Source organism: Podarcis melisellensis, assembly GCF_964234715.1.
Source record: "Podarcis melisellensis genome assembly, chromosome: 3".
NCBI classification, from domain to species: domain Eukaryota; kingdom Metazoa; phylum Chordata; class Lepidosauria; order Squamata; family Lacertidae; genus Podarcis; species Podarcis melisellensis.
Genome location: NC_138530.1, coordinates 3886952 through 3898958, shown reverse-complemented (window position 1 = coordinate 3898958; position 12007 = coordinate 3886952). Strand labels below are relative to the sequence as shown.

Below are 12007 nucleotides of genomic sequence, written 5' to 3'. Positions count from 1 at the left end.
AATATTTTAATGTTTTATTTTAATCTTGTTTTTAAGTTGTATTCATTCAACTTGTTATTATTATTGCTTGTTAGCCGCCCTGAGCTCGGCCTTGGCTGGGGAGGGCGGGGTATAAATAAAAATTATTGTTGTTGTTGTTGTTATTAAAATGGCTATCAGACTTTGAAAAGCTAGATCAAGTTCATCAGTTTTGCCGACTTAATTAAAGTGAGTGGTTTCAATTGGATTTTGAAGAAATGCGCAATTAATTGTCGCTGAAGTTTATTGTGCTGTTATCTTCCTCTGTGGGTCACAGAAACTGTTATTCTGAATAATGCTTTTAATAGGGTAGGGTACGGGGAAATTGGGGGGAATTTTATGGAGTCCTGAAAATGTTTGGGGACCCCTGATCTAGAGCTTTGCCCTGGTTTTGAACATCTGCTTAGCTGGCCGAGACCTGGCCATCAAGTTCTCCTCCCGTGGACGGGCAACACTGCTGATAATGCAAAACCTGCAAAGTGTGCGCCGCAGCCATGGGTTAGAGAGCGAAGTCGACCAGAGAGAGCAGGTTTTGCTCCTGCGCTGGCTATGCAGCAGAGACGAAGTGTTCACAAGGGTTGCCTGGCAACAGGAAAATAAAGGGAGCACCGGCAACAGCAGCGGCGCTGCCAATTTACAGCTGAGCAAGGATATGCGCCACGTGGGGGAGAGTGGCTCAGGTGCGCAATACACCCATAGGGTGTCGCCCGCCCAGCTGCCCCTGGGAAGTGCAACGGGAAAGCAAACCCGGAGATGATCTCAGCTGTGCATCTTGCATTTCCAGAGGCCAAACCAAACATCCTTCCCGAACATGCTAGCAAGCACATGGCGTCCTTTCCTTTCTAAGCTCTGAGAACGAGTTGTTTGCTGCTCCTGAAAGACAAGGCGTATACCTGACCCCCTGTACCAACACTGTTTGTGTGCGTTTTGAAAACAGTCGCTCCAGGAGACCAAAACTTGCTTGTGAGCATCCTGGATCGCCTAACTGACCGCAGTTGGAGACAGGAGACGGTGATAGGTAGCCTTTTCGGCTGAGACAGCATAGCTGTTTCCTAACATTCTGTCTTCTGAAGAAGCACAGATCTACCCTTCTTGCCATTTGTTTTAAAAAAACAAAGCCAAGCAAATAAACCTTCAACCAGATTATTTTTATGAGCAGTCATCTTGCGAGCCAGATAAAAATACAGTCATACCTTGGCTTACAGACGCTTCAGCTTGCGCATTTTCGGGTTGTGCACTGCACCGAACCCGGAAGCACTGGAACAGGTTACTTCTGGGTTTTGGCACTCGCGCATGCGCATAAGCGCTAAATTGCGCTTTGCGCATAAGCGCCAAATCACAACCCACGCGTGCGCAGACGTGGCGCTGCGGGTTGCGAACGTGCCTCCTGCACGGATCACGTTCGCAACCTGAGCGTTCACTGTATTAGATTTCTTTTATATCTGATTTTTAAAAAAATATTAACGCTAAAGCTTTTTTTTTTTAACATTAGCCCTGTTATGCTCGGATAACCTCTAGCTCAGTTAATATCTAAACAGAATCTATGCCTCTGCCACATACACTGAGTTTAGAAGAGGCTTTCCTTTGTAAATCAAGAACCAATTTGATCCGTTTGTCAGACATGAATATTTATGCTCTAGACGCCAAATGCAAGCAATTTCATTTTCAGCGGATGAAAACAACCTGCTTCAGTCTGCCCTGCTTAGTCTATCAGATCTTGCTTCGTTCTCTCTTTGGTGAGAAAGAGATAGGGGTGGGGCTGAGCTAAGTGAATCTCAAAGGAGAGGCTGCTTGCATAGGCAGCTGCTTGGGTGTGGGGGTCATGGAGTGCTTGAATATTCCCTCCGGCTCACACTGCATCATAGGTTTTGTAGTGTTTAGAAATACCGAAAACCTCTTTCATCTGTCTGATGGTTGTGGGTGCTTGATGCTGCAGGATCGGCTTGGCAGCGGATGAAATGGTCAGAAACTCTTTATTCAAACTCAGTTCTGCTATCTGCGGATTTTGGCAGCGGCAATACAGGAGCGCATCAGAAGAGGCTCTTTGTTGCACAGTTCCCCAAACGAGAGTGCCGATATCCCAGATGTGGCGACACTGACAAAATGAGGGGCTTTGGGATTTGATGTGCAGGAACTGCTAAGGCTGGGGATAATTCCTACAGATTTCCGCACACGTTTATAATGCCACAGCACTGATCTCCCCGTCCTGCTAACTGGGACAATGATAGGAACTGACTTTTCTGGGTTCTGCAGCGAAGCTGCTTCCCTGCGCTGACTTTCAACACAGCTCTGCCATTCTCTCCTGTGCCTTGCTTCAGGCTGAAAGACGGAGCTGGCAGGCTGGGGGGGGGGGGGATTTGCTTAACATGTCAGAACTAATGCTGGGCTGACTAGGCTGGTTATTTCCCTAGCAGGTTAAGCATGACTTTTAAAGACACGTTTATTTGCTCAGGCCCTTTGGAGGGAGTTGAGTCTGTTAGTTTAATTCATCTCAGTTTCGAATTCCTATGAGGTTTTAAGGTTTCTTGAAGGTTTAAACTGCATGTGGGTAGACCGACCTGTGATCTTCAGATCTTTAGGCACCAGGCGAAAACATTCCTGTTCAGCCAGGCCTTGGGCTGGTTAACATCCTATACCCTTTTAAACAGGGATGCGGGTGGCGCTGTGGGTTAAACCACAGAGCCTAGGACTTGCCGATCAGAAGGTCGGTGGTTCGAATCCCTGTGACAGGGTGAGCTCCCATTGCTCAGTCCCTGCTCCCTCCAACCTAGCAGTTTGAAAGCACATCAAAGTGCAAGTAGATAAATAGGTACCGCTCTGGCGGGGAGGTAAACGGCGTTTCCGTGCGCTGCTCTGGTTCGCCAAAAGTGGCTTAGTCCTGCTGGCCACATGACCCGGAAGCTGTACGCCGGCTCCCTCAGCCAATAAAGCGAGATGAGCACCGCAACCCCAGGGTTGGTCACGACTGGACCTAATGGTCAGGGGTCCCTTTACCTTTCCCGTTTAAATGTGTGTTTTGGGAAGGTTTTTGTTTTGTTTTTATTATGTATTTCATCTTTTTTATATTGTATTTTCATGTTGTGAACTGCCCTGATGAAGGGCGGCATGCAAATTGAACAAAATAAGGGTACTTTAACAATAAACTGATGAGGATGATAACTCACAACAAAATGGGAGTGGGAGACAGACTACAGCGTGGTGAAAATCCCTGCACAGTTGTGAGTTTTGGTGGCTCATCATTCCTCAGGCCGACTACCTCAAAGGGTCATTGGGAGAAGGACTATACAGTGGTACCTTGGTTTAAGAACAGCTTCGTTTATGAACAACTTGGATTAAGAACGATGCAAACCCGGAAGCAGGTGTTTTGGTTTGTGAACTTTGCCTTGGAAGCAGAACATGTTCTGCTTCCTGTTGAGTGTGTTCTACTTGTAAACTGAGTCCCCCGCTGCTATGGGAAAGCACACCTTGGTTTAAGAACACTTTGGTTTAAGGGGGGGGGGAGTTTGGATTTGATATCCCGCTTTATCACTACCCGAAGGAGTCTCAAAGTGGCTAACAATCTCCTTTTCCCTTCCTCCCCCACAACAAACACTCTGTGAGGCGAGTGGGGCTGAGAGACTTCAGAGAAGTGTGACTGGCCCAAGGTCACCCAGCAGCTGCAGGTGGAGGAGCGGGGAAGCGAACCCGGTTCACCAGATTACAAGTTCACTGCTCTTAACCACTACACTACACTGGCTCCCAGACTTCCGGAACGGATTAAGTTCGTAATCCAAGGTACCACTGTGTATTTTGTCTATTGAAAGAACGCCAGGGGTCCTTCCCTCCGGTGCCACAGATGCCCCTACCTGTGTCAGGCTGGAAGGGACTTGGTCCAGGTACCGCCCCCCTGCCTTGCTCGGAAGGCAAACCAGGGTGAGGGCTGCTGCCGTTGGTTGCGGAGAAAGGCGCCGTCCTGAGCTGAACCGGCTCCAGGGGGTCGCAGAATTCGAAGGGGGACCGGCCGGCCTGCATTCCCTGCCCACCGTTGACAGCTGGAACACAGAAGTAAAAAAATCAGAGGGTGACTGTAGGCCCAGGAGCAACTAAGAGGGATGTGAGAGAAGGATCAAGGCAGCACTTGGGTTGCAGAAACCTCAATGGGCTCATTCGGAACAGCACGGCTGCTCACCCTCCAGGAACCTCACTTCCAAGAGTGGCCAGGCTTAACGCCATGCATTTCAGATCAACGGTGAGCAATGGCAAGGAATATCCAGGCTATATATAGCAGTGTTTCTCAACCTCTTTACTTCTCTGTTTTCTTTTCTGTTTTCTTCTCGGTCACTTCTCTCTCCCCTCTGTGGCCCCCTAGTCTTGTGCTATGGCCCCCTTGGAATATCCTGGGGGGGCGGGGGGGCAGGAGACTATATCCCCCCCCCCACCCGTTGAGAAATGCTGATGTGGTCTCCACCATGTGCTGGAGTTCTTGCACAGTCCACTAGAGGGCTGTCCTGACCCCTCTTCTCATCCAAACTACCGTACTCATCCAAATTAAATTGGCTTACTTTATTCTTCTTTTGGACCGCTGCTCTTTTCAGTTACTCTTTTCATGCAACTGCCACTAAAGCACTCAAGTTGGTTTGAACCACTAGTCCACAAGCTGGAAATCCTGACTGCAAACTTTCACATTTTATTTTTATTTCCAAACTCTATTTCTTCTTGTTCACCTTCCCAATAACGATTTATTTTGTTTGAGAGCTTCAGAAAAGGGACGCTAAGCATTTAAACAGACAAGCTTATTATTTTTTTTGCACGATTGCCTGGAAATTTACCAAAACCACAAAAGGATTTTTTAAAAAAAGAAACCTCAAATTTGAAAATTTCCAGAAATCAAAAAGTCCTTACCTTATTCATATTTTTTAAAAATGTTGCCAACTTGACAAGTGTTTTGGGTTTAATGGAATCTACTTGGTTTCCTAGGCTAGGTTCCTGGTCGCTGTCCTTACCCAAAAGCGACGCCAAGGAGCACTACAAACTAACTAAGGCGTCATATGCCATTCCATTTTATAGTATTTTATTGTTACTGTGGTGTTTTAGCGACTGTTTTTTTTTTTTACCCATGTGCACAAGCTGTTATTTATGTGTTGTTTTTACCTGTATGGGCCTATGGCCGTAATAAATATTGTTGTTGTTGTTGTTACTTGGTTTCCTTAACCAGCTCTGGCCATATAGATATACTCCAATATCTACTTCCTACAACTTTTTTTCTTTTCTTTTCTTTTTTCTTTTTTTGCTGTATACATTTCAGGGTCCACTCCAAACCATTCCAAAAGATCATTTTGTCTTCTGGACCACTTCCAAGGTATGTGTAAGCTTTTGTATCACACAATGCCCTTTGCCAGGAAGAACAGTTCCATGTTAACTCAAAAGCTTGCACACTCCCGGCCAACGAAAGCCCATTCCAATAAAACAAGAATAAAAGGGAAAGTGATCACCGGTCAATGGAACTGACGGTCAACTCTAAAAAACTTTTCTGCATCACTGATGTCCCCGAATCTCCAGCAGTACAAGGAGCCCAGTCAATGACTTCTGAATGGCCTTATAAGCTGGATTTTCTGCAGGCATTCAGATCCTTGGAATAAGGATTTTTAGCATGCAAGGAACAAGCTTGGGTGGAAAGCAGCTGCCTGACGTTTGCCCTGGGAATTTATCGGAGGGGATGGAAGAAGCAGGGCAGATTGGGAACTGACAGCACTCTTTCAGACCTCCTGACTATGGGAAGGCAAAGCTCCCTCCTTTGATGCGTCTAGTAGCTGTCGCTCACAAACGTCACTAGGGCTCAAGAATCTCTTCTCTTGACTGCTCTCAACCGGTGGCTGTTGACCCTGTTTTAGCTGCTGCTCAACAATGGTAAAATCAAGCAAATGAGTGCTTCTTCCCTGCGAGTGAGTCCTTTTATTTTGGTTTAGAGCCAACATGGTGACTTCCAGACGATTTGGGGATGCAAGCCCCATCATCCCTCACCCCTGGCTTTGCTGGCTGCGGCTGAAGGAGTGTCTCCACCCCCATCGTCCAGCCCGGACACTGAGGTCCAGCTCCGAGGGCCTCCTGGCAGTTCCCTCCCTGCGAGAAGTGAGGTAACAGGGAACCAGGCAGAGGGCCTTCTTGGTGGTGGCGCTAGCCCTGTGCAATGCCCTCCCATCAGATGTCAAGGCACTAAGCAACTATCTAACTGAAGGCAGTTTAGGGAAGTTTTTAATGTTTAATGTGGTATTGTTTGTGTATGTCTAAGTGTATGTGTACCTACGGGACCACCTCTCCTGGTATGTCCCACAGAGGACCTTATGGTCTTCAAACAAAAACATCTTGGAGGTCCCGGGCCACAGGGAGGTTAGGCTGGCCTCAACCAGAGCCAGGGCCTTTTTGGCCATGGCCCCGATCCAGTGGAACACTCTGTCACAAGAGACCACAAGAGACCACACTCTGTCACAAGAGACCAGGGCCCTGCGGGACTTGACATCTTTCCGCAGGGCCTGCAAGACGGAGCTGTTCCACCAGGCCTTTGGCCAAGGCACAGTCTGACCCCCTCCTTTGGTAATCCTCATAGAACTCTAGCCCAATGGTTGCCATTAATTTGATTCTGAATTGATTTTAGAATGAATTGATTTTAGAATGTATTTCAATTAATTGATTGTGATTTTATGTAAACTGTGTTACTTTTACTGTTGTTAGCCGCTCTGAGCCCGGCTTCGGCTGGGGAGGGCAAGATATAAATAAAAATTTATTATTATTATTGTGTGTGTGTGTGTACACACACACACACACACACACACACGGTTGGAAGCTGCCCAGAGTGGCTAGGGAAACCCAGCCAGATGGGTGGGGTATCAATAATAAATTACTTTTATAAATTATAATAAATAAATGATTATACATGATCAGAGTTGCAGAGCCACAGCTGACGAGGCAGGGTGGCAACAGGACATTTCTTGCGTGGGGCACATTCTTCCGTCTCGACAACACCCACAAGAGAGAAGACTAAGGGAAGATTAGGCAAACTTCTCTTCCTGGTCAAGTCACCTACTCCATGCATGTGACAAGGTAGGCTTCTGCCTCCCCAACACAACAAATTAGTTCACGTACAAGACGAAACTGCATTTTTGCCAGCTTAAATTGGCAGGAAATTGGCACACGACTCTAGCCAACACTTAACGTGTCCATCTCCTACCTTGGGATCCAAGTAGTTAAATCTTAAACCCGCCCATGCTAAACACGGCCAAATCAAGCTTATAAAGTGTTGGGGATGGTTGCAGAATTTGGAAGGAGAATTCCCACTGCTTCTTTGTCCTCAACCAACACCTGGCATTCAGCACGGCAGTGCAAAGGTACCAGGCCCCAGTCTATCAGACACATTGTGAAGAACGTGGATTAAGAGCATGTATGAGAAAGTTAGAGCAGGTCCAGTCCTGGCAGTTACAGAAAGGGAAGAAAAACTTTGCAGAAGTACGTACAGCTCATCCCCGTGGGAGTTCTTGCGGCAGTGCCAGGCTGGAGGGAAGGGGTCAGGATCTCTGACTTGATGGCAATGCCGCCACTTTCGGCAGCCTCCGACCCGCACAGTCCTGGTGGCAGCTGAGCTTTCTCCAGCGACGGCAGAATCTGGTCAAGCTCCGACGCAAACTGAAGGAAGGAAGCAAGGCCACAGGTCAGCCATGGAACCTCCGAGGGCAGCCAGGGGTGGAACAAGAAACCAACCACAACCCTTTTGCTCTGGCCTGGATGGCGCAAATTCGCAAAAGCGCTGAACAACGTGGGTCCACTCCTTATGCTCCATCCTGATAAGAGCACTTCTGGGGGGTTCCCCACACCCCTGAAGTTCAGTTGGCCTTCCCCAGAGACCAAGCCTTTAGCCCTGTCCTGTGGAACTCCCTGCCAGTAGAGGTTTGGCAGGAATAATCACAGCTGGCTTTCAGACATATTCGGAAAACCATGTAATTCAGACAGGCCTGTGAAATGTTCATTAAATGAAAAAAATCTATATTGATGTTTTTATGCTAAATACTATGCTGATTGAGATAGCTTCCTGGCTATGTTTCTGTATAAAGCTTCCAGAATGGCAAACAATCAGTAATAAAATTGTAATAGTAAAGCTAAAAGGACCCCTGACCATTAGGTCCAGTCGTGACCGACTCTGGGGTTGCAGCGCTCATCTCGCTTTACTGGCCGAGGGAGCCAGCGTACAGCTTCCGGGTCATGTGGCCAGCATGACTAAGCCGCTTCTGGCGAACCAGAGCAGTGCACGGAAACGCCGTTTACCTTACCGCTGGAGTGGTACCTATTCATCTACTTGCACTTTGACGTGCTTTTGAACTGCTAGGTTGGCAGGAGCAGGGACCGAGCAACGGGAGCTCACCCCGTCGCGGGGATTCGAACCGCCGTCCTTCTGATCGGCAAGTCCTAGGCTCTGTGGTTTAACCCACAGCACCACCTGTGTCCCATTGTAATAATGCAGCATAAACTTAAGACCATTGCGCCCATTTAGCTCAGTGTTGTCTACAAGGATCAACATTGGCTCTCCAGGATTTCAGAGCAGGAGTCTCTCCCAGACCTATAAGGAGATGCTGAGGATTGGGACCTTCTGCATGCCAAGAAGGTGCTATACCACTGAGCGAAAATCCTTCCACTTTCTTTTCTGCAAGTACAGTGGTATCTTGGTTTAAGAACAGCTTAGTTTATGAACAACTTGGATTAAGAACGCTGCAAACCCAGAAGCAGGTGTTTTGGTTTGTGAATTTTGCCTTGGAAGCAGAACATGTTCCATTTGTAAATGGAGTCCCCTGCTGTTATGGGAAAGCACGCCTTGGTTTAAGAATGCTTTGGTTTAAGAATGGACTTCTGGAACGGATTAAGTTCGTAAACCAAGGTACCACTTTTATTTCAAACAATGCTTAATTAAAAAACAAACAAGCCATGCTGCATTGGAGGTCAGAAGCTGTTGTATATTCTACATGGACCACATCCTGCAGAAACCTAGCAATAATTTGACATTTGGCTGGATGGCAACATACAGCCTCCAACCAGAAAAATAATAATAAATGGTTTCCTTAAAGGTGCTAAGTGGGGTGGGGGGGTGGGACGCTGGATGGAAGAAGCTGGGCCTGCAGTTACAGCAACTGCAGTGTTCAGTTTCCCCGGTCTGTTCCAGGCACACACCGTGCCTGGACAAATCAGATAAGTCCGCCGCCGTAATGTAACGGAAGAAAAGGGAAGGGTATGCATTACGTTCAGTTTGATCCAGAGAGTGATAGCACATCACGGGCTCAGAAAAAAGTGAACACCCAGAAACATTCCGAGAGTGAAAACATTGGCAAGGTGAGGTGGGCTTTTCTTTGAGCAGAAACTGTTCCAGTTTGGAAACAAGACATTTCAACTCTCACACCCACAGAGCAAGATGTTTGAAATGCTGAATCAGTCTCTCTCTCTCTCTCTCTCTCTCTCTCTCTCTCTCTCTCTCTCTCACACTCACAGGCATGGGGAACAGTTTCATAACCAGCAGCCTGCAGAGAAAGAAAGAGAGCAGCCATATCCACCAGGTGGGAGTTCTGCATCCCCTGTGCTCAGGAAAACACAGGCACACATTTCTGCTTATTCGCGTTCCGAAAAATGTGAGATTGCTGGCTCGCCTTTCTGTACCTGGGCATTTCCTCTGAGGCCAACAGGGCCTAACTAAACCGTAACATGATGGCCCACACGGCATCATCTCAAGAGAGATTCCCTGCTGCGGAAGAGATAGATAGCAAATGCCTCGTCCACTTGCCACCCCGGGATTTAAAACTAGTACAAGTTACTTGCATTAAAAGCTACTTGTAATTCAATGCTATTTTGAAAACCTGAACATCTTTTTGGTGGACTATCGGCTTAGCTACTTTTCTTTTCTTTATTTTTTTAATTAAATTTCCAAAAATAAAGAAAAAGAAAAAAACACAAGAGATAAACTTACATCAAAATGTCATACAGTTCCACGTGTTGAGATTACACTGAATCTCAGTGACTTTCCTCCCCCATCCCATCCATGGGTCCACTTAATTCTATTTTAACCGCTGTCAGGGAACTGACATTGGAGCCAGAAGTGGAGGCAGGGCTCCCAAGCGATGCCGGAGAAGGGCCAAGCAGGGAGAGAGGGAACTCATCAGCTGGGGAAGGAAATCAGCGTAACACCAGGGATAAAGGGGGGCGGATGGGGGAATCGGAGAGGGGTCTCCAGGACTCTTCGCCGGAGACCAGCGGGGACAGCACAGGTCCTCCCCTACCCACACCCACCCTGCGCAGAAGACTTCCGCACAGGGAAAGTAGGCGTAGACCTGGCGTCAAAGAACTTCTTTGCTGGAAGAAGTTCAAGAAACGCCCACTGACGGATTCTGCTAGCGACTGAAACAGCCACAAAGTGAAGGGCTGTCCAGCCAGGAAAGGTTTAACCAGGCTACCTAGCCAGGAGTGGCGGCAACTTACGCACGAGCAACCCTATATAACCATTACAACCGCATAGCCATATTTCTCCAATTATTTCGTCTTCCTAAATTATCCATACTTACACTTTCATTACAAGTGTATTTAGAATCCTGCTAATGTTTTGACCTGTTTACAATGTTTAAACTAATATTTGTTAAAAGACCAGAAGCCTTTTTTATTAGGAATTATAGGTACTGAGATCCCAAAAGATCAGAAGAAACTGTTCATGTATGCTACGGCCGCCGCTCGGATGTCCATCGCCCAGAGACGGAAGGAGGAGACAACCCCAATGAAAGAGGAATGGCCAATCAAGTTGATGGACTTTGCCGAAATGGCAAAGTTAATTGGGAAGCTCAGGGACCAAGAGGACAAGGAATTTTAAGAAGAATGGGAAATGTTCATAATGTATATACAAAAATATTGCAAACAAGGCTGAGCCACTTCCCATGTTGCGTTCCTCCTCAAAACAATCCCTAACTTGCACTGAGCTGCACTCTTCAGAATTCCTCCTCCTGGAATGAGGCCACTCCATGGGTTTTGGAAGCTCCAAGCAATGGTGCGCCACACTCTGAGAGCTGAGCTTCAGCATCCTTCAGGCCCTGGGAGTTGCCTTCTCAGACAGAATGGGGATTCACTGCTTCCCCTGAACTTATTGCCACCAAAGGCTGATCACCGAAGAATGGATGCCTTGGAATTCTGGTGCTGGAGGAGACTCTTGAGAGTCCCGTGGACTGCAAGAAGATCAAACCTCTCCATCCTGAAGGAAATCAGCCCTGAGTGCTCACTGGAAGGACAGATCCTGAAGCTGAGGCTCCAAGACTTTGGCCACCTCAGGAGAAGAGAAGACTCCCTGGAAAAGACCCTGATGTTGGGGAAGATGGAGGGCACAAGGAGAAGGGGACGACAGAGGACGAGATGGTGGGACAGTGTTCTCGAAGCTACCAGCATGAGTTTGACCAAACTGTGGGAGGCAGTGGAAGACCGGAGGGCCTGGCGTGCTCTGGTCCAGGGGGTCACGAAGAGTCGGACACGACTAAATGACTAAACAACAACAACAACAAGCTCATGTGTGGGCTGCTTGAGTTGCAGTTGAATTGTTCCCAGGTCCCCTGTCAAGATCAACCTTCCCCTGTGCTGTTGATCAAGGGAAACACAAGACCCTAGATGCTGTTGGATAGTAAATGCCTCCCCACAATGGGTGAATGATCTTTGCCACAGCTGCTTTGTCTGCTAAGGATGGGCCCTCGGATGGGTATTGATGCAGGACAGCTATGTCTCATTAGCTCAGATCCAAGGTTCATTCACTCTCTCTCTCTCTCTCTCTTTCAAATCAAAATTTCTCCACAGTTATTTGTAGGAAAAACTGCAAGAGACAGTCTTGTCTGCTTAGATCCATTCTATCTCTCCCTCTCCCTCTGTCTCTTCACTGACACATTTTAGCAAATCTCCTCAACAAAGGAATAAGCTCTGGAAATGTACTTGAAGGTGGGAATGTGATCTAAGG

The 12007-nt window shown here is 47.4% G+C and overlaps 1 protein-coding gene across 6 annotated transcripts in view; it reads right to left on the bottom strand.

The window, feature by feature from the left end:
• Nucleotides 1-12007, bottom strand: part of NCOA1 (nuclear receptor coactivator 1) — a 307488-nt gene that overhangs the window by 31675 nt on the left and 263806 nt on the right. For all 6 annotated transcript variants that reach the window (XR_014166236.1, XM_081903665.1, XM_081903669.1 and 3 more), the window contains 2 exons: nt 7506-7674; nt 3864-4049 (listed from right to left, as the gene is read on the bottom strand). Coding sequence is in view for 5 of the 6 variants with exons in the window: in XM_081903665.1 (XP_081759791.1) it covers nt 3864-4049; nt 7506-7674 (355 nt within the window). In the remaining variant the exon portion in view is untranslated. The remainder of the gene's footprint in view (nt 1-3863; nt 4050-7505; nt 7675-12007) is intronic.